The sequence below is a fragment of the Oncorhynchus masou genome, chromosome 17 (assembly GCF_036934945.1).
Source record: "Oncorhynchus masou masou isolate Uvic2021 chromosome 17, UVic_Omas_1.1, whole genome shotgun sequence".
Taxonomy (NCBI): Eukaryota; Metazoa; Chordata; class Actinopteri; order Salmoniformes; family Salmonidae; genus Oncorhynchus; species Oncorhynchus masou.
In genome coordinates, this window is record NC_088228.1 from 33,373,644 (window position 1) to 33,396,078 (window position 22,435).

The following is a 22,435-nucleotide window of genomic DNA, read 5'->3' on the forward strand; positions in this document are numbered from 1 at the left end:
AACAAACAGAATGCAGATAGGGAGGGATATTGCAAACTAGGCATTTCTTGCTTCTCTTATGACCAAGTGCTACTACATGCAGAATTATCATGTGTTAACTATGGTTGTGACCTGCATGTTGGTAAGCAAGCAGGCAGCAATGCAGGCTTTTGGTTCCAGCATCTTTGGGCCAGGCCCTTATTGCTGCCGATTGTGATGTTTCACTTGCACACTAAAGGCAATGCTGCCGTCTAGTGGTGTTGATATGATTAGACGTTTGGTATTTGCTTAGTTAGGCCTAGTCATTAAATTCAAGGCCGTCGGTCCAGAAAAGTATGCGGAAGTTGCCTGCAGCAAGTAACTAGCTAGCTAACTAGAGAAATTGAGGACGACTAGCAAGAAACTGTGCAGGTTGGTGTATTATATTTTCTTTGTGAAGAAAAGGTTCCATTTCAGCATTTTCGATTGTCATGATTTTCCATTCAAATAATAAAATGATCTGACCCCATCTCTCACATACTCGCAGAAATGTAGCGCGCCTGCTAAATTATGTTTGCTTTATAGGAAAGATGTTGCCATGAGCCGATTTACAGTTATAACCAGATCAGATGGTGGTGATGATATAAAGAAAATGGACTTTTTGGTGACTGATACATGCAGTTATATGCATGACTTTAACTTTAAAGGAGATAAGAATCCAAAAACACAGTTGAAGACAAAAGCAACAGGCAGAACAGCAGGAGAAAATATTTGGCGCTTGAATCATTATGATTGTGTTTGTTATCATATACCAGCATGTTACATATATGTATATGTTTGAGATTGTGTCATCTTTCATGTTTCTTGTACTCTTCTCCCTAGAGCCAGATGTGTCTGCTTGGAGAGTCCAGTAGTATGTGTGTACAGTCTCTGTGACACCACCCCTGTCTCTGTCCTGGTGACAGAGACTCCTGGGAGCAGGGTCTGCGGTGGCGGTGACATATCTGCAGCTGGTGTGACGACCCAGTCCCCTGAGCAGGCACTGCTTGTGTCGGACCGCATCCTGGCCCAGATGAATAAGATGCGTCTCTGGGCAGACTTCTGTGACGTCAGGCTACTGCCGGGAGGCCGGGTGTTCAGTGTCCATAAGCTGGTCCTGGCTGCCAGCAGCCCCTACTTTTCTGCTCTGTTCTCTGGATGGATGAGCGAGGCGGACAAGGAGGAGGTCCAGATCCTGGGGGTGGAGGCACAGATGTTTGAGGTCCTGCTGGAGTTCATATACACAGCTTCGTCCTGTCATGAAATGTACCATTTACTGAGTGTGTAGTGTACAGTAATGTTCATACACAAAACAGTACATAATACAGATGTCTTTGTGTTTCTTTGAACTGAATCCGTCCAGGCACGATTCATGTGACGGTGGAGAACATGCAGGAGCTAATGGTGGCAGCAGACATGCTGAAGCTGAGTGAGGTGGTGTCTATCTGTGGGAGAGCTCCTCAAGAGCCACATGGACCTGTCCAACTGTGTGGGGTTACACCAGTTCCTGGAGCAGATCGCCTGCTTGGACGTGCTGGAGTTCACTGAGAACTACGTCCATGTACACTTTCTGGAGGTGCTACACAGTATTTATCTTCCTCCATCTGTCTGTCTTCAGATGATCTCTTTCCCCTTCCATCTCATTCCAATCTGCTGAGTGTGTGTAACAAAAAAAAGTGAATAGCCTGTTCCCAACCTGTTATAACACTTGCTCCAACGAACAAAAATCACAATCGGAACATCTGACCTTTAGGTGTGTGTGTGTGTTGGATGAGTTCTGGGGCCTGTCCAAGGACCAGCTGGTGAAGCTGCTGCAGAGCGAGGAGTTGCGGATCGAAGATAAGTACCAGGTATTCATGGCAGCCATGGACTGGGTCCTTCAGGACGTGGCCAAAGAGGAAGAAACATGGTGGAGGTGCAGTACCCAGTCAGGTTCCCCCTGCTCTCCCCACAGAGACTCTTCAAGTACATAGGTGATGAGATGGAATGATACTCCTGATTTGTCAAGCAGGATCTTTCTTATTTTTTACTTATTCATCAAGAAATCCTCATTTATTTCTTGCACCATTAAAATACCCCCCAGTTTTCATTGTTGCCTTGCTGATTATTGAAATTATGTGTCTTACTTTTGGGATTTTTTTTTTAAAGAGTCTATGGACAAGATACTGATCACCATGATGTCTCCTCACTACTGTGTTTCTGCAGATGGTTGGGGGAGATTACTACTTTGGCTGCTAATTCAATTCACTTTCTTTATCCCAAAATGGCCAATTATTTCTGAGCATACAGGCTGACAATGCACAACAAGACATTTTTTATTTTATTTTTTATTTTACCCCTTTTTCTCCCCAATTCTGTGGTATCCAATTGTTAGTAGCTACTATCTTGTCTCAACGTTACAACTCGTACGGGCTCGGGAGAGATGAAGGTTGAAAGTCATGCGTCCTCCGATACACAACCCAACCAAGCCGAGCTGCTTCTTAACACAGCGCGCATCCAACCCGGAAGCCAGACGCACCAGAGGAAACACCGTGCACCTGGCAACCTTGGTTAGCATGCACTGCGCCCTCCCCGCCACAGGATTCGCTGGTGCGCAATGAGACAAGGATATCCCTACCGGCCAAGCCCTCCCTAACCACACTAGGCCAATTGTGCGTCGCCCCACGGACCTCCCGGTTGCGGCCGGTTATGACAGAGCCTGGGCACGAACCCAGAGTCTCTGGTGGCACAGCTGGCGCTGCATTACAGCGCCCTTAACCACTGCGCCACCTGGGAGGCCCACAACAAGACATTTCTAATGAAACATACTATATCAATATAATTGCTTATTACCTCAATTACATAATTTCTCTGAATGGCCTCTGCTCATTCCCCTCTCCCCTCTGTCTAGGCTTCATCTATGTGATCGGGGGGGATCAGTGATGAGGGGATGTGGAGGTGTACAACCCCATCTCCCGGCGCTGGAGCGCCCTGCCCGTCATGGTGACCCGGCAGGCCTACGTGGGCGTGGCCTGCCTCAACAACTGCATCTATGCCGTGGGGGGCTGGAACGAGGCACTGGGCTCCCTGAAGACGGTGGAAAAGTGTTCCCCCAAGGAGGTGAGGGAGTTAGGGTAGATTTATATACTGCTAGTCAGGTCAAAACCCACAGGGGTTGGCACTCGGGCAGTCTTCACATGTCCGTCCCAATTCGGACGTATATAAATACTGATTTGTTTGAAAAGCAACACGTCTTCACAATACCTCATCATAGCTTTATGTATATAGTGACCTCAGACGGTCTCTCTCGAACATGTCTCTGTTTCCCTCTACAGGAGAAGTGGGTGGAGGTGGCCCCAATGGCGGTAGCTAGGGCCGGGGTGTCTGTGTCAGCTGTTAACAGGCTGCTGTACGCTGTGGGGGGGGGGGGTCCAGCAGACTTCTCGGCCCCCGTGACAGTGGACTCAGTGGAGATCTACGACTCCCACCTGGACGGAGATCGGCAACATAATCACCAGCCGCTGTGCTGTGATGTGGCCGTGCTCTGAGAGGAGCCCTAGAGGAACAAGCGTAGGTGGTTCGGTCACCTTATGAGTAGGCTCAACTTTGCGATTGTAGGTTTCTCTGGAACAAACCTGATTCTCAGACGAGAAGACTGTTGGTTACATGAGCAACCTTGCCTGAGACCTGGTTTGGTACCTGGGTGGACACACTAGACAACACAACTTAGCCACATCAAAGACGAGTCCTCGAGTTCATTGTCAACAAAGCCTTCACTAGCAATGTGTTTTTACTTTTGAACAGCAGTAGCAGAATGCTGCAGGAGAATCGAATTCTGTTATTTCCCATATTGTACTCATATAGCCAATAGAGGGTGCGACTCAGAATAATTTTTTCATCACCTCAGAGCATGAACACAGAGCCTTTTTCTAGCTAGAACAGTTTGGTCTTTGCAAAATACAAGGCAAATCACTTTCTGTGGTCTTGCAGGGGAATTGATGGATTTCAGAATGTTTGGATTGTTCTGTTATTTTGGATAGTTTATTGCTTTTATGTAACTGAACTCGAAGTTCATTGTACACAGACAAACAGATGACTGGGAGACTGCCAACCGGGAGACTGTTGATTCAACTGAGCTAGCAAGACTGCAGTACCTACTCCGTCAGTTACATGGCAGACCTGTCTGTCTCCATCACTCAGTCATATACTTCCTGCTCCGTTTCAGAAGTGTGCCAGTGTTTCTGGAGGGTAAATAGGGTAAATAGCTTTCATTGTTTACTGTATTTTCTCTGCTAATTTGTGTGGACTTAAACATTGGTACTTTCAGGACCATTACGTTTTTACATAAGTGTAAAGGATTGTTTGTCCGTTTTTAAGAATGGGATAGCTGTCTATCACTGATATCCTATCGATTGTTTCAACCTGTGCACTTTGAGTGTCACATTTTAAATTAACACCAAAACTATTAACTTACATGGGAGTTATCCATTATCCATGTCGACTGAAGGTAGACTGACTGCTAGTGCGATGGGCTTCATGTGTCTACACGGAGTTGTATTAAAACCTTGTACTGCACTTGATGACAGAAGCAGAAGCTACTATGAGCAAAATGTTATTGTGGTCCTCATGTCAAACTGTTATGGTTGGAAATGCTAACCTTACAGTAACATTCTGCTGTGCTTACGGCATTTGTTAAACGATCACTAAAAGTTGATGTTTTAAGTTGCAATTACTCTAGTACAACTGTTGCACTCAGTATTTGTTTAATATGGCTCATTGACCGAAATGCAGCCATATAACACCACTGTAAATATAAGTGCCTTTTTAGTCAGTACACAGTAGTCACCATTTTAAAACACTGAGAAATGTCGCCTTGTTTGGTATGAGCTTGTATCACCTTAATTTCAGCAGCGGCACTAGATTACAACGTGAAATTGTATTTCACCACTCACCTGTTGAGGTACAGAAGTGTCTAAGTAGCACATTGATTAAAAGGAAATCCAGTGAAAATGTATTTTATTGGAAAGGTTTGTTGCGTCGCACCAGTTCCATTTTTTTTTTAAATGTTGTTTTCTCCCTGTTTGCTCCTACTGAACAAATCCCACAATGGTCAGTTCCACTGTTCACAATGAGAGAATTTAGCTTTCAAGTGCTAACTTGACACTGCTTGACTTAGTAATTACCTAGTCAATTCTCTTGTGCCTTGATCTTCTTCTCCGGGCACATCTTCTGCAATGTCAGTGTGGCCACCAGGGAAAAGGTAGCCACCAGAGTGAGTATGGTTCTCATGGCTTTGAACCAGCCGGGGTAACCAGGCAGCAGTGTGAGGTCATAGTGCAGGGCTAGGCCCAGCCCCATGATGACCACAAGAGCTCCCTCTGTGATGTTGTCTCTGCAGAGCAGAGCCAGCCAGGCCAGCAGGGAGGGCACCACACTGTTGCCAAGGTTCATCCAGTCGGGCTGGGCAGGGCTCCCCTCAGGCAGGGCAAAGCCCCAGCGGGCCCCACCCAGGAAGGACACGATTGAAGCCCCGTAGACCACCTGGGCATAGGCCACCTCAGGGAGGTAGGACTGGGTTACAGCCATCAGGAGGGGGGCACCCAGGAATGGAAGGAGGCCGGAGAAGCCGAGGTACAAAGCAGGCTTGGGCGCATAGGCCAGGGCTTTCATGCTGAGGCGCTGTTGGTTCTCCTGTCTTCTCCCAGGGGCCGTGGGCACGGGGTGACCCTGGCAGAGCAAAGAGGCAGAGAAGCTCAGGGACCTGAGGCTCAGAAGCCTGGAGGAGGCTAGTCTCGGGAACAGTAGTGACGTTGCCGTAGGAACTTGTGGAGACAACAAGGGGTTGGAACTGGTGTAAAAACATTCCCTCTTCACCATGCAGCTGGACCCACTGAGTACCCACTGCAGAGATCGCCATGATGGACCCTGAGAACAAAGACAGTTGCAAATGCATTTCTCAGTAGGGTTTTACATGATCTGTGCCTCTATCCTGGTACAGAGAACCCAGATGTTTTTGGCTATTTGTTCCAGATCAAATGGACAAAAGATAGACCAATATTATGGCGTCACATAACTGATGTAATGTGTATTCTTACCACACAGGGATTGAAGTGCCTTTTCAATGCAAATGGGAACATTTTCAATCTAAAAGGAAAAGAGGCGCATGCACATTTTAGAACATAAGGAATGTAAAGCCAGTTTCACATGTGATTGGCATACGTTAATACGCATTTCGTAATGCCATATTTTACAAAATCAAGTTGGTTTAGTTAGTTAGCTGTTGGTTAGCTTTGACCTCTTCAGCATTAGCTAAAGGCGTTAGCTACCCAAAATAATAGATGTGTTATAAACAAAAGCCTTTGCAAATGTAATTTTATAACGTTTAGAAATATATATGATCCGTTTTACCATTGATCTTCACGCGGTACAGTCCACTTAAAAGTTAGCCATAGCAGGGGTGTGTGTGTAAGGTTGTTTTCTCGATTCACAGTGTCTGGCGAAAGTTCGATGTCCACAAGGTTTGATTAATAGAGCGCCTGGGAGCTAGTGAGTCGCGTTCAATATCAGAAATATGTAGCTAGTATTTTGTTTTTGTACTAGTTGGTGTAAACGGACAATTTCGATGTAACTCTAAGTTTCTAAGCTGCATCACCTTTTTATTTGTTTTACTTTTTTCCACGCTCCTGTTCAGTTTGAAACACACCGTGCAACGCGCCAAGCTGCAATATTATTTTCAAGAACTTGAACGTACCCCCATTAAGCTGCGCGAACGCGCTCCAAAAACCCAAACAAACACCAGAACGCCTCTTCATCTAGAGGCACATAACAGGAAGAAAGTATTTCAATGCTAATCATCGATGGAATATTACGTCTAAATATATTTTGTATAATATTTATTGATGAACATCTTGCAGGTATGTTTTTGCATCATCATATCAAATATAGCAAGCTAACTAGCTAACATGCGAATCCCCGTGTGGGCTAAAGGTAGCCATTTTGAAACCGTCTTGTTCTAACGAAGGTCTGTTTACCTCTATTTGCAGAAATGTGACAGCAATATTATAAACAATTTAAGTTACTCTGTTGCATAACTATATGGTATGTCTTTAACAGTAGTTCGGGACTGAGTAGTAGTTGTGCAAGCTAATGTAGCTAGCTAACATTAGATATTTAGCTAGCTAGTTGACTTGCTAGCTTCTAACGTTTCTGTAGCTAACTAGCTCTATAACAACTTGGCGAACGTTACAAAAAGTTAAGGGAACTAACTAGCTAATTATTTAGCAGTGATCAACGTTTTTGCTTTCAGAATCGGACCAAATCAGTTGTCAACTTGCTGTCAAGAATTTAGATCTTGTCGACACATGTTAATTAAGACACTCCATTGCTTCAAGTGAAAAGTCACTCCAGTGATTGTGAATTGGTGCATCACTGAATGTGTCCTTCACAGCTGGCAGTGCTTCATCAATGGCTCTCAAGCAATTTTACTTTGCAATTAGAGTAATAACTTGGTCCACTTTATACACCATGGAAGCCATTGGGCAGCATATCATAGTGCTATACAGGATGTTTATTGATTTGTCTTCAGGAAGTACTGCAGCCTCGGTCACTCATGAAGGAAGACATGCTGTGGTTCGCAGGACTTAGCTAGCAGTTTAGAACAGTCACTCGCTGTGCCTTATTTAGATTAGGAGCTGAGTGTTTAGGTCTAGAGTATTTTTAGACTGGTATACATATTTGATCAAAGTTTGCATTTCTATAAGGGAGAAATCTGAGTATAACATGGCTTTGATTGTGTGTGTGTGTTTTTTTTACCACCATTGCAACATGCTTGCTTTCTGTTTGTGGGTTTATCAAAGATGTTCTGGGAGCACGTTTCATCAAATTTGACATGCAATACCAACTTAGCTATCAAACTCCAGGCAGAATTCTGCATTCTCCCAACAGCTCTCAGCCATTAGCTTCACCCACAACTGCCTCGTGAACTACAATCCCTACACTATTTTAACATTTAGAAACGTCAATAGTCATAAATTGTGATATGGCTTTCAAAACATATGGCCCTTCTCTTTCATCAGCGAGAAAGAATCCTTCAATAAAAAAATATACTTACTGTAGGAGGTTTGCACAGATCCATACAGCTATGGGTGCCTCCATCCAACGAAGTTACACTTTTCCGAGTTATGCTTACACACAGGTGTTTGGCGCTGTTACATGGAGATATGATAGTGTGGGAACACTAATCCTATCAAGATGTGTATCAATTGAACCTTTTTGTTTTTAGAAAATGGTTTCTAGCAGATATGAAAGATATGGTCCTTACCCTTCCGAAACCATACTGCAAGCGATGCATGTTAATGTTCAGACCGAGCGTCTGGGCTAGTACACTGTGCTGTAAACATGACTGAAGAAACTTATAGGCTGAGGCAATGGCCATATACATTACAAACTAAAGTATTTGTTGTCGGTTTCTAAAACTAACGCTATTTCTGTTTTCTTTTTGCAGGTTGGGTCTCCAGAAGTTGCAGGTTGGGTCTGCAGAAGTGCATGTGAAAGCAACACTACAAGAGGACTGAAAATACTTGGATTAACTGCATAGCACCTGTCTTTTGTGTTGTGAAAAGTTCAGAATCTTCAACAAAATGATTACGTTGACAAATTATCTGTGACATTCTCCATATGTTCCTACGCTTTCTTTTGCTTTGAAGGAAGACATTTGTGTTTTTCACTTGAGGTTCCCTTCGTTTATGGGAAAGTGTATTTTTATACTTCAACAAAGGAGTCCCAAGTGTGTTGTGACACAGGGCACTGTGCTTGTAAGAGATTGCTGTTATACCGTCTAAAAGCTCGCTCATCTATGAAATCTGAACTATTGCACTCTCCTCCTGAAACCGCACAACCACAAATTATTCTACCGGCAGTTAACAGATACAGATATAATAAGACGGATGAAGAAAGCAACAGGTCTAACCAGCCATTTTAGGCACCATTGTCTTTAGCATGCACTGAAAAACAGCATTATAATGCATTGTTCTGCAGTATCAAAATTTCACTGACCTCGATTGAAGATGTCAGAAATGTAACAGTGGATTCTACTGCCTTTACTGTCATGTGACTTTAATACTAGACACCTTTTTCCCTTCAACCCTGGACAGCCTTTTCACCAGTTTAATGAGGTGAGCTGTGGTTTTCAGTGACCATTGGAATAAAAAAATACTTTCTCTGAATCAATTTATTTTCTGCATATGTTTGGGTAGAGCTTAAAATGACTCTGTAAAAGGTGAGTCTTGGTCTAAGAGCTGGCACTCATAGTGGCGGGAGAAGAGCTAGAACCTCTTTCCACCCCTCTTCTGATGTCATTGTGGAACTGTCCTGTTCACATTGACCGGGATCAATACCCCAGAGTGTCAAATCTCACCAGACAACCTGCAGCTGCCTCTCCCATTGGACAATTTACCTTCCAATCTACTGAGCCCGTCAATCAGAACCTTCAGTTTCACAACAAAGATCAAGCTGACTTTGTGTCTCTGCCCCTGACAAAGAATCCTACCTGCTTCAGTAGAGTGATCAGGAAGAAGTGGGGGGGTGGGGGTAACGGCGCTCCCCGAAAAACTGTCACACGCAACTTCCCCGGCTCAAACCACGTGTTAAAATTGTTTGGGAAGTCCACAGCCATCAAATCCCCTCCAGGGTAACAAACCCTTGAATCAACCCCAGGCCTCTGGATCACCATTCCAGATCATCTCAGAACCCTGTGACCCGTCTCCCAACACTTCACCCTGGACGACAGGGTCTGCGTCTGGGGAAAGGGGCTGTTCTGTCCTGGAGGAGGAGGGCTCGGCAGTGGGGTGCTGCTCCCCATCACACACTCTGAGTCTAAGACCAGTGGTGTGCCTGTGAGCGGGCCAGAGAGAATAAGCCCGCAGAGGAGGGAGAGACTGGGAGGAGGAGAGGACTTCAGAGCCAAAGACTCTGGGGTAATAATGATACGTTTTATGCAACAATGTGTTGTTTCTTTTTTCCCCAAAGTCCAAGATTTCTCATTAATTTTTCTCTGTCAGATCTTTGCCATGAGGTTTGATGCCTCGATCCACTGACTGGAGACACTGGACCTAAATGGCGCAGCATGACTTTGTCCCTGCCTGGCTTAACTTCTCCACGCCCCAGCCTGCCAAGGTGAGCTCCTGTGTGTGTGTACGTGCGGGCGTGCAGCCAGGGGCAGGCCGATCGTGGGCAGACTGACTGCCATCAGCACAGGGTTCAGGAAAGATACTGTGTGTACTCAGGGGAAACAGACAGGAGAAGCGCAAGTAAGTGGCATTGAATCAGTGAATACTGTGTACCAGAGATATTTGTTCCTCAATGAGTGGCTATCTTCCAGGCTCTGTGATAGAAATGTGTTTCATTGTGTGGTAAGTGAAAGCACTAGAAAAGGAAAGATAAATGTGCGTGTAAGTGTGAAAGGCAGGAGAGCTCGGTGTGGTGTTGTCTTGATCTTGGAGCTACTAGACACAAGGTTGAGATTCAGTTCTGTAGCTAAATGTGTTTTTGTACTCTAAGCAAGAGCTTGGCGTAGACCGGGTGTAGACTATACAAGGTGACTTTCAGGGTGTTCCAGCCAAATTACTTGTCTGTGGTGTGGACACAGACCTCAACCTTGGTCAGTGGTAGTCCAGTAAGATCAATCTGATAGTGGTGACTAATGGACTACACCAAGTTATTACATAAACACCAAACCTAAGCTGCTTAAGGTCTACATTACTGTATATTACATAGATATGTGTATTATGTTTCCGTGTGATATTCTGCTGCTAACGAAATCAGATAAGATTTGTAGAGTTTGGTGTGGGAGATGGCTTCCTGTTTCCCACCCCTGAAAGTGTGTGTGTGTGTGTGGAGATACTAGAGGACTAGAGTTATTATCTGGGAACAGATGGATTTTACTTCACTGACTTTTTTTTGTGTCCAGTCCCCTGCAGCCAGCCTCGAGAAGCATGGCAACCCCCATCACCACCGGGACAGCCGTGCTGCTGTGAGCCGCCGCAGACACAACTCCTCCGACGGCTTCTTCAACAACGGGCCCCTGCACTCCCCCGCAGGTAACCCTGATGATCCTAACCCCCTGTGCGCCCCCAAAAACGTATTTTCACCTCTAGTATGTTGACAGCTCGCGTATAAGAGCAGTGTTTCTTTTGTGTTCCATAGCATTAACCCATCTATGTTCCTGTCTGGGTCTGTAGGTGATGGGTGGCAGCAGCCTTCTCTCCTCCTAAGGCATGACTCTGTGGACTCTGGGGTGGCAAAGGGGGGGCATGGTGGCCTGGCGGGTGTGCCCTGCTGGAAGGAGGCTCCTCCCACATGGCACGGGGCACCAAGGGGGGTGCAGGATGGGCACCACCAACCGGGGCGACACACCAAACGCCCCGGGCCCGGAGGAGGGGACAGGGACAGGCAGGGGGGGCACCGGCAGCGCAACGGCAACTTCCATCCCCGCAAGGGCGCCCCCGGGACCCCCTACCAGGACAAGTTCCCCAATGAGGAACGCAGCGGGGAGGACAAGCTGAAATTTGTGGAAGAGGACTTTGTGAGTAGTAATCTCATTCTCGAACCCCTCTGAACACCCTGTATCATTTTAAGCAAAGTTAGCAAAGGCATTACAGGAGCTACATGTAGAATTTTTGCTTTGTAATTTCAGAAAATGTCCATAATATATCTGCAGTAATAGTTGAATGATAGTGTTTCACAATATTTTCACGGTAAAATCATATTATGATGAAGGAGCCTTCCCATTATGTCAAATGGGAAGCTGCACCCTCCCTCTCTTCCATCAGTGTCACTCAGAGGCATGGTCATCTCCTCACAAGCAGAATCAACAATGGCAGACTTGAACAGTAGAAATGGTTCTGCATTATGTGGTTTCAAAAATATTTTTGTTGTGCAAAACAAGCAATATGTAGGGCAGGGGTGTTCAACTGCCAAAATATATATACAGTACCAAAAAAGTGTTAAACAAATCTAAATGTATTTGATATTCTTCAAAGTGGCCATACTTCGCCTTGATGACAGCTTTGCACACTCTTGGCTTTCTCTCAACCAGCTTCACCTGGAGTGCTTTTCCAACAGTCTTGAAGGAATTCCCACATGCTGGGCACTTCTTGGCTGCTTTTCCTTCACTCTGTGGTATAACTCATCCTAAACCATTTCATTTGGATCGAGGTTGGGTAACTCTCCTTCTTGGTCAAATAGCCCTTACACCGCCTGGAGGTGTGTTGGGTCATTGTCCTGTTGAAAAACAAACGATACTCCCACTAAGCGCAAACCAGATGGGATGGCGTATCACTGCAGAATGCTGTGGTAGCCATGCTGGTTAAGTGTGCCTTGAATTCTAAATAAATCATAGTGTCACCAGCAAAGCACCCCAACACCATCACACCTCATCCTCCATGTTTCACGGTGTGAAGCACACATGCAGAGATAATCCGTTCACCTACTCTGTCTCACAAATACACGGTGGCTGGAACCAAAAATCTCAAATTTCCACCGGTCTACTGTCCATTGCTTGTGTTTCTTGGCCCAAGCAAGTCTCTTCTTCTTATTGGTGTCCTTTAGTAGTGGTTTCTTTGCAGCAATTCGTCCATGAAGGGCTGATTCACACAGTCTGCTCTGAACAGTTGATATGTGAAATGTCTGTTACTAGAAGTATTTATTTGGGCTGCAATCTGAGGTGCAGTTATTTGCCGATTTCTCAGGCTGATAACTCTAATGAACTTATCCTCTGCAGCAGAGGTAACTCTGGGTCTTCCTGTGGCGGTCCTCATGAGAGCCAGGTTCATCATAGCGCTTGATGGTTTTTGCAACTGGACTTAAGAAACTTTCAAAGTTCTTGACATTTTCCGGATTGACTGACCTTCATTTCTTAAAGTAATGATGGACTGTCGTTTCTCGCTTATTTGAGCTGTTCTTGCCATAATATGGACTTGGTATTTTACCAAATATGGCTATCCTCTGTAAACCACCCCTACCTTTGTCACAACACAAGTGATTGGCTCAAACGCATTAAGAAGGAATATATTCCACAAATTAACTTTTAACAAGGCACACCTATTCATTGAAATGAATTCCAAGTGACTACCTCATGAAGCTGGTTGAGAGAATGCGAAGAGTGTGCAAAGCTGTCATCAGGGCAAAAGGTTGGCTACTTTGAAGAATATAAAATATATTTTGATTTGTTCAACACTTTTTTGGTTACTACATGATTCCATACGTATTATTTCATAGTTTAGATGTCTTCACTATTATGTTTCAGTGTAGAAAATAGTTGTTTTTTTTTAATAAAGAAAAACCCTGGAATGAGTAGGTGTGTCAAAACCTTTGACTAGTACTGTATATATACATTTTTATATATTTATTTTATTTCCATGTTTTTATGAATATCACTAGAAACAACAGAATAAATTAATTTGGAATTACATACCTACAGTATGAAAGAAAATCATATATTTATAATGATGTCAACTTTATTTCTCAACTCCTAATAATGAGAAGATTACACTCATTGCAGCAAATTTAACTCACTGGAGTCAATTACACTCACAGGAGAATCTCGATTTGAAAAAGCACCCGCAAATAGGCTAGCAGTGCGGCAAGTAGATGTGCAGGGGTACGAGGTAGCTATGTACAAATATATGTAGGGGTAAAGTGACTAGGCAACAGGACTAGGCAACAACTCATAGACTGAGCTCTTGCAGAAGTGTATGTGGAGCAGTACAGTGTATTCAGACCCCTTGACCTTTTCCAATTTATTTATTTTTTAATACATTTGCAAACATTTCTACAAACCTGTTTTCGCTTTGGTGTTCTGGGTTATTGTGTGTAGATTGAGGATTTTTTTTTTTATCCAATTTTATAAAGCTGTAACTTAACAAAATGTGGGAAAAGTCAAGGGGTCTGAATAGTTTCCAAATGCATGGTAGCTTCAGCATAGAGTGTCTTCAGAAAGTTTTCACACCCCTTAACTTTTTCCACATTTTGTTATGTTACACAGCCTGATTTTAAAATATATTCAAATGAGATTTTGTGACACTGGCCTACACACAATACTCTATAATGTCAAAGTGCAATTCTGTTTTTAGACACTTTTAGAAATTAGTATAAAAAAAATGAAAAGCTGAAATTACTTGAGTCAATAAGTGTTCAAGCCATTTGTTATGGCATGCCTAAATAAATTCAGGAGTAAATACAGTGAGGGATAAAAAATATTTGATCCCCTGCTGATTTTGTACGTTTGCCCACTGACAAAGAAATGATCAGTCTATAATTTTAATGGTAGGTTTATTTGAACAGTGAGAGACAGACAAACAAACAAAAAAATCCAGAAAAACGCATGTCAAAAATGTTATACATTTATTTGCATTTTAATGAGGGAAATAAGTATTTGACCCCTCTGCAAAACATGACTTAGTACTTGGTGGCAAAATCCTTGTTGGCAATCACAGAGGTCATACGTTTCTCGTAGTTTGCACACATCTCAGGAGGGATTTTGTCCCACTCCCCTTTGCAGATCTTCTCCACGTCATTAAGGTTTCGAGGCTGACGTTTGGCAACTCGAACCTTCAGCTCCCTCCACAGATTTTCTATGGGATTAAGGTCTGGAGACTGGCTAGGCCACTCCAGGACCTTAATGTGCTTCTTCTTGAGCCACTCCTTTGTTGCCTTGGCCGTGTGTTTTGGGTCATTGTCATGCTGGAATACCCATCCACGACCCATTTTCAATGCCTGAGGGAAGGAAGTTCTCACCCAAGATTTGACGGTACATGGCCCTGTCCATCGTCCCTTTGATGCGGTGAAGTTGTCCTGTCCCCTTAGCAGAAAAACACCCCCAAAGCATAATGTTTCCACCTCCATGTTTGACAGTGGGGATGGTGTTCTTGGGGTCATAGGCAGCATTCCTCCTCCTCCAAACACCTTGAGTTGATGCCAAAGAGCTCCATTTGGTCTCATCTGACCACAACACTTTCACCCAGTTGTCCTCTGAATCATTCAGGTGTTCACTGGCAAACTTCAGACGGGCATATATATGTGCTTTCTTGAGCAGGGGGACCTTGCGGGCGCTGCAGGATTTCAGTCCTTCACGGCGCAGTGTGTTACCAATTGTTTTCTTGGTGACTATGGTCCCAGCTGCCTTGAGATCATTGACAAGATTCTCTCGTGTAGTTCTGGGCTGATTCCTCACCGTTCTCATGATCATTGCAACTCCACGATGGGAGATTGACAGTTCTTTTGTGTTTCTTCCATTTGAGAATAATCGCACCAACTGTTGTCACCTTCTCACCAAGCTGCTTGGTGATGGTCTTGTAGCCCATTCCAGCCTTGTGTAGGTCTACAATCTTGTCCCTGACATCCTTGGAGAGCTCTTTGGTCTTGGCTATGGTGGAGAGTTTGGAATCTGATTGATTGCTTCTGTAGACAGGTGTCTTTCATACAGGTAACAAACTGAGATTAGGAGCACTCCCAATCTCAGCTCGTTACCTGTATAAAAGACACCTGGGGCCCAGAAATCTTTCTGATTGAGAGGGGGTCAAATATTTATTTCCCTCATTAAAATGCAAATAAATGTATTACATTTCTGATATGCGTTTTTATGGATTTTTTGTTGTTGTTATTCTGTCCCTCACTGTTCAAATAATCCTACCATTAGATAGATAGACTTATCATTTCTTTGTCAGTGGGCAAACGTACAAAATCAGCAGGGGATCAAATACGTTTTTCCCCTCACTGTATGTGCTTAACAAGTCACAACTGTAAAAACAGTTAGTGTAATGTTAGTTAGTGTAATGGCTGTGATAGAAAACTGAGGATGGATCAACAACATTGTACTTTCTCCACAATACTAACCTAAATGACTGAGTGAATGTGTGTAACCTTCATTTAACTAGGCAAGTCAGTTAAGAACAAATTATTATTTACAATGATGGCCAAACCCAGACGGCGCAGCCCTATGGGACTCCCAATCACGGCCGGATGTAATACAGCCTGGATACGAACCAAGGACTGTAGTGACGCCTCTTGCACTGAGATGCAGTGCCTTAGACCGCTGTGCCACTCGGGAAAAGAAAGAAGCTTGTACAGAATACATTGAAGTAAAAATGTGGCAAAGAAATTAACTTAATTTCCTGAATATAAAGTGTTTATGTTTGGGGGAAATCCAACACATCACTTCATATTTTCAAGTATGGTGGTGGCTGCATCATGTTATGGGTAGGCTTGTCATCGGCAAGGGCTAGGGAGTTTTTTTAGGATAAAAATACACGGAATAGAGCTAAGCACATGCAAAATCCTAGAGGAGAACATGGTTCAGTCTGCTTTCCAAAAGACACTGGGAGACAAATTCATATTTCAGCAGGACAATAACCTAAAACACAAGGCCAATATACACTAGAGTTGCTTAGCAAGACGACGTTAAATGTTCTTGAGTTGCGTAGTTACAGTTTGTAATTAAATTGGCTTGAAAATCTATGGCAAGACTTGAAAATGGCTGCCTAGCAATGATCAACAACCAACTTAAACTTTAAACTTGAATTGTTTAAAAAATAATAATGTGCAAATATTGTACAATCCAGGTGTGCAAAGCTCTTAGATACTTACCCAGGTAGACTCACAGCTGTAATTGCTGCCAAAGGTAATTCTAACATGTATAGACTCTGGTGTGAATACTTAAGCAAATGAGATATTTCTGTATTCAATTTACAATAAATGTACAAACATTTCTACAAACATATTTTCTCTTTGTCATTATGGGGTATTGTGTGTATGTGGAAAAAACGATTATTAATCCTTTTTGAGTTCTGGCTGTAAAACAAAGCATTTTAAAATAAGTCAAGGGGTATGAATACTTTCTGAAGGCACTGTATATGTGGTGAGTGTGTGTGTGTGTTGGTGTGTGGGTGGGTGGAGTCCAGTGTGTGCATAGAGTCCATGAAAAATAGTTAGTTAAAAAAAGGGGCCAACATTGAGACCTAGGGGGAAAAATGTCTGGATTGGTACAGGTAAACATAAAACATCATGGCAAATATACAGTATATACAAACTTCAATATAATGAATAATAACAAATAATGCTTAATGTTTTTTCTCCCAGCCCTCCCTTAACCCTGAAACAACTGGAAAGTCTGGAAACCAGACGAGGCCAGTGGCTCCTCATGCTGGAGTATGGGGTAATCACTAATTGATTTGATTTCGACATTAGAAAGCTGACATCAGTAACATCTTCAAAGTTCAGACCACTCCATTATCTCCATGTCGTTACCCTCTAACAAGTTGTTGCTTCCCTTATCTCCAGAGAACCCTCCTAGTGGAAAGCAGATGGTGTCTAAGATGCTGGTGATCAAGAAGGTTTCCAAAGAGGACCCAGGATGCACTGCGTTCTCTGCCAGCTTTGCCAGCTCCGGAGCCCCACCCATCAACAGCAGTAAAACCCTGCCCACCATTGCCAGTTCCACCCACTCTGTCTACAAGAACCTGGTGCCCAAGCCTGCCCTGGTGACCACCAAATCCCACCAGTGGAAGCCGAGTGGGAGGGACTCCATTAAGCCTGGCCTCCACTTGTCAGGACGAGACTCTGTCTTCACCAGTCCTGTGTCTGCAGCCAAACCCTATGCCTCTGCCACCCAGCTACAAAGCCACAACACCCCCAAAGAGGTGAGGGCAGCTCTACAGACACCTAACACGCATGAAAGGGTTCAGAGTGGATTCGGGAAAGTACTTTTTCCACATTTTGTTTTACATTACAGCCTTATTCTGAAATGGATTAAATTAGCATTCCTGTAACATTATTTTGTTGACATTTTATTTGATCTGAGAAATTAAGCTAATTAATCACCCACTTTATGTGTACAGTACATTCAGAAAGTATTCAGACTCCTTGACATTTTGTTACGTTACAGCCTTATTATAAAATGTATTAAATTGTTCTCCCCATCATCAATCTATGCACAATACCCCATAATGACAAAGCAAAACAGGTTTTATGATTTTTTTGCAAGTGTATTAAAAATAAAAAAAAGTAAATATGAATTTACATAAGTATTCAGAACCTCTACTCAGTACTTTGTTGAAGCACCTTTGGCAGCGATTACAGCCTTGAGTCTTCTTTGGTATGATTCTACAATCTTGCCCCATCTATATTTGGGGAGTTTCTCCCATTCTTCTCTGCAGATCCTCTCAAGCTCTGTCAGGTTGGATGGGGAGCGTATCTGCACAGCTATTTTCAGGTTCAATCAGTTTCAATTCCGGACTCTGGCTGGGCCACTTAAGAGCATTCAGAGACTTGTCCCAAAGCCACTCCTGCATTGTCTTGGCGGTGTGCTTAAGGTCGTTGTCCTGTTGGAAGGTGAACCTCCACTCCAGTCTGATGTCCTGAGCGCTCTGGAGCAGGTTTTCATTAAGAATTTCTCCGTTCACCTTTCCCTCGATCCTGACTAGTCTCCCAGTCCCTGCTGCTGAAAACCATCCCCCAAAGCATGATGCTGCCACCATGCTTCACCGTAGGTATGTTGTCAGGTTTCCTCTATAAGTGACACTTGGCATCCAGGCCAAAGAGTTCAATTTTGGTTTCATCAGACCGGCGAATCTTGTTTCATGTGTTCTGAGAGTCCTTTTGGTGAACTCCAAGCGGGCTGTAATGTGCCTTTTACTGAGGTGTGGTGGCCGTCAGGCCACTCTACCATAAAGACCTGATTGGTGGAGTGCTGCAGAGATGGTTGTCCTTCTGGAAGTTTCTCCCATCTTCACAGAAGAACTCTGGAGCTTTGTCAGAGTGACCATCGGGTTCTTGGTCACCTCCCTGACCAAGGCCCTTTTCCCCTGATTGCTCAGTTTGGCCAGGCTGGATCCCCCAAGCTGACAAGGTGAAAATCTGTCGTTCTGCCCCTGAACGAGGCAGTTAACCCACTGTCCCTAGGCCGTCATTGAAAATAAGAATGTGTTCTTAACTGACTTGCCTCGTTAAATAAAATAAAGGTATAAAAAAAATCGGCAAATCGCCGCCCAAAAATACAGATTGTTGTTATGAAAACTTGAAATAGGCCCTAATTAATCGGCCATTCCGATTAATTGGTTGACCTCTAGTCTAGGAGCACGAGGACAGATGCAGAGCCTTGGTCTGACGCCATTAAAAGGTAATTTACCACCTTCACGAGTGCAGTCTCAGTGCTATGATGGGGTCTAAAACCAGACTGAAGTGTTTTGTATACATTGTTTTTCTTCAGGAAGGCAGTGAGTTGCTGCGCAACAGCTTTTTCACATTTTTTTTTGAGAGGAATGGGAGATTCGGTATAAGCTGATCGTTTTTTATGTTTTCTAGGTCAAGGCTTGTTTTTTTCAAGAGAGGCTTTATTACTGGCACTTTTAGTGAGTTTGGTACACATCTGGTGGATAGGGAGTCCTTTATTATGTTCAACCTAGCAGGGCCAAGCACAGGAAGCAGCTCTTTCAGTAGTTTAGTTGGAATAGGGTCCAGTATGCAGCTTGAAGTTTTAGAGGCCATGATTATTTTCATGAATGTGTCGAGATGTAGGATTAAAAAACCTTGAGTGTCTCCAATCCTAGGTCCTGGTAGTGTTGTGCAGATTCAGGACAACTGAGCTTTGGAGAAAAATGCAGATTTGAAGAGGAGTAATTTGCTTTCCAATGATCATGATCATTTTGTCAAAGAATTTGAAAGCCATCCTCTCTTGGGGAATGCTACTTTTTAGTTAGCTTTGCGACGGTATCAAAAATACACTTTGGATTGTTCTGGGGTCTGAATACTTTCTGAATCCACTGTAGCAAGCCATACAAATCCAGTCCTGGAGACTAAAGGGAGAAAAAGTTCACATAACTGCAAGGGCTAAGCATTCTCTTCTCTCTCTCTACATCTGTGTTGTCTAGCAGCATCCCTACAGTACGACTCCTCCCATGGACATTGGCCCATCGTCGCGGCTAAAGCTGATGCGGCGCGGACCAGACCGGAAGAGTGATTTCCTGCGGACGCTGAAGGACGAGTGCACCGGAGACCTGACCTCCAGCAGCAGCCCTGGAACTCCTGGACAGGTACATAATGCCCCTAAAAAATGTCCAAGTGGGACAGAAAGGCCCAAAACTTTAAAAATCTTACATTTAAACCAAGTGAAGGTAAATTCACAGGCTGACTGAGGAAAATTAATCAGAGGCTCGGAATGTTACATGGTTCAGTTCATATGTAAGCAGAAGTGTCCTGTTTTTATTAAGGTGTCTTTTCTTTGGTGTGAATGACTTCTCAGGGCGTGAGCAGCAACCCAGAGCCCAGAGCCTTCCGCCAGGGAGTCTGCCATGAGAATGGCCTGTCTCACTCCCTCTCTCTCAGCAATTCAGACACTGATCACCTGTCTAGCTCCCTAGAGGCAGAACACAGGTAGGACTGACACACACCACACACACACACACACCATTAGTCTGCTAAGCAGTGTTTGCTGTTTTATTGTAGATTACTGAAAGCCATGGGCTGGCAGGAATACCCAGAAAATGATGACAGCTTCCTGCCCCTGACAGAGGATGAGCTCAGAGAGTTCCAGACTAAAACTGAACAGGTACGAGTTTGTGGCAGTCTTATAATATCATCAATATGTTATGTGCATCTTCAATGACAGACTGTTATCAACTTCATAGGAAGTGGCATGTGGTTGTACAGAATGAAAACGGGGTGTTTAGGTAACCCAATTCCCGTTTATACCTGGCGCTAACATGCGTCCTTTGTCCTGATTTTGTCCACATTCTGGCACATCAATTTTGGAGGAGCCAATCAAAAGACATTGTGAACTGATTGTAATCAGATCTTTCTGACTACCCTCCAGAGGTAGTCAGGCACGGAATGTAACTGGATGTCTTACAAGTGTAAAAAGATCTGGATGGTGAAACCATTTAAATCATCATTATAGCGCCCAGTAAAATGATTGACAAGACAGAGTCAAGGCATAAATAATTGTCTAATTTTATGATTTATAAAATATTATTTTGAAACAATCTCTCAACTACTTTTTATACATGGAGTGACCAGGAAATCTGGTCACAGTGGACCGATAAGACACATTTTAATGCCATGTGAAAACGTAACAGAACTTGATCAGATAGTGAAAACCACATGTTAGCGCAAGGTATAAAAAAGGCTTCTGTGTATGTGTTGTAGCCAACACTCCCATGTCGTATGGAAGAGTTGTCTGAAGCACATAGCATGAGAACCAGGTTAGTGTCTAGGTTCTTGTTTTGACTCAGGTGGTTCTTGTTCTTCCCAGCTGAAGAGAAACGGGGTCCTCCCCCGGGGCGCACGAGGCGTCACCCTCCACTTCACCCCCTGGAGGTGTGTGGCTGAGGCTCACCTAGAAGATGACGAGGGCTCAGAGTCTGAAACCAGCAGCAGCAGCCAGACCTCGGACGACGATGACGTCGGCGATTGCATCAAAACCTGACGAAGTGGCTTTACGAAACAAACCCGACACACACACACACACACCCCTCTTGTCTTTGTTTTCAGAACACCTGTTTCGACTTGATCTTGCACAAGCTACAACCAATCACATCCTAGTGGAGGGGGAAGTTTCAGCTTCTCCATGCGGAGGTCTTTTTCCCTGCGTTGCCTCCTTCACTGCACCTCCTCACCCCTTCCCTTCCTCCTCGCTTTGTGGAACTGAGTGTTCGTCAAGAAAAGGGCAATGCACATCCGATTCTGCTTTAAACAGACTAACTCATCTCAGTGACACTGACGACATTAATGATATTAATAAAATTGGTTCCTGACACGGTGAGATGTTTCAATATGAATCCGGCCTTGCTTGGTGTTATGTGTTCCGATTGTTGTTTCTATGAACAAGTTGCTGGATTGCGTTAATGGTCAATCGCATCACATGGATCCAGCCACCCATAGATATACTAACCCTTTCTTCAATACAGTGTTAACCATGTTGCTTACAGCACACAAACCTTCCAGGGGTCAAATCTGACCCGATGCCTGTGACACTCCTATCTTTCCCAGTTTCTCACCTGTCCCATAAATCAAATCTGGAAAATGGAACATACAATGCAGACTGCGATTACCACTAAAACAGATGAAGTGCTCTATTCACTGTCGCAGCAGCGTTATAGATGGCACACTAGAAATGTGAAAAGTAGTTTTTCTGATTGACCTGTCATTCAGCGTTTACCGTGAATGCAGTCTGCCAATGAGAGAACTTTGCCTTTTAAATGTCACATCACGCTGTAACAATGATTTTTTTTCCTACATGATCCGCCTCTGTTCCCTCTCAGCAAAGTGTTTCTCACCAGCCCAGTCATCTGATAATGAGTTAATTCAACTGGGCTGGCCACTGAGCAAGGATATCTATTCCCATAGTAAGTAAGTAACCTTGGCTTGTGCGAATCAGAACGGCTCATATGAACAGGAGCCTTTCTCCTGC

General features: G+C 43.9%; 2 protein-coding genes across 8 annotated transcripts; one reads left to right on the forward strand and one right to left on the reverse strand.

Moving 5' to 3' along the window:
* The first annotated feature begins 294 nt into the window (after positions 1-294).
* On the forward strand, positions 295-21,803 carry LOC135558894 (vasculin-like protein 1). 7 transcript variants are annotated; one of them, XM_064993099.1, is made up of 14 exons: positions 295-390; positions 841-1,573; positions 1,751-1,970; positions 2,888-3,096; positions 8,480-9,950; positions 10,035-10,149; positions 10,943-11,072; positions 11,214-11,557; positions 17,110-17,185; positions 17,311-17,669; positions 19,899-20,060; positions 20,270-20,400; positions 20,473-20,575; positions 21,278-21,803. In XM_064993099.1, the coding sequence occupies exons 6-14, from the start codon at positions 10,090-10,092 to the stop codon at positions 21,449-21,451; spliced, it is 1,539 nt and encodes a 512-aa protein (XP_064849171.1). In that variant the 5' UTR covers positions 295-390; positions 841-1,573; positions 1,751-1,970; positions 2,888-3,096; positions 8,480-9,950; positions 10,035-10,089; the 3' UTR covers positions 21,452-21,803. The 7 variants fall into 7 exon arrangements, with proteins under 7 accessions (XP_064849171.1, XP_064849172.1, XP_064849170.1 ...); XM_064993100.1 differs by lacking the exon at positions 1,751-1,970 and having other exon boundaries at positions 841-1,219; positions 1,361-1,573; XM_064993098.1 differs by having other exon boundaries at positions 841-1,970.
* On the reverse strand, positions 4,361-6,491 carry LOC135558896 (transmembrane protein 69-like). Its single transcript, XM_064993104.1, has 3 exons — positions 6,385-6,491; positions 6,072-6,120; positions 4,361-5,901 (listed from the first exon to the last, which is right to left on the reverse strand). The coding sequence occupies exons 2-3, from the start codon at positions 6,111-6,113 to the stop codon at positions 5,164-5,166; spliced, it is 780 nt and encodes a 259-aa protein (XP_064849176.1). The 5' UTR covers positions 6,114-6,120; positions 6,385-6,491; the 3' UTR covers positions 4,361-5,163.
* Positions 21,804-22,435: the final 632 nt, after the last annotated feature.

What these genes read in the sequence shown, in the direction of transcription:
- LOC135558896 (XM_064993104.1), bottom strand. Translation starts at nt 6,113, where the DNA reads ATGTTCCCATTTGCATTGAAAAGGCACTTCAATCCCTGTGTG. An exon ending in GGCACTTCAATCCCTGTGTG is followed by an intron (nt 5,902 to 6,071) that starts GTAAGAATACAC and finishes CTTTGTTCTCAG; the next exon opens with GGTCCATCATGGCGATCTCT.
- LOC135558894 (XM_064993098.1), top strand. Translation starts at nt 10,090, where the DNA reads ATGGCGCAGCATGACTTTGTCCCTGCCTGGCTTAACTTCTCCACGCCC. An exon ending in GCCACAACACCCCCAAAGAG is followed by an intron (nt 17,670 to 19,898) that starts GTGAGGGCAGCT and finishes TGTGTTGTCTAG; the next exon opens with CAGCATCCCTACAGTACGAC. An exon ending in TCCAGACTAAAACTGAACAG is followed by an intron (nt 20,576 to 21,277) that starts GTACGAGTTTGT and finishes TGTTCTTCCCAG; the next exon opens with CTGAAGAGAAACGGGGTCCT.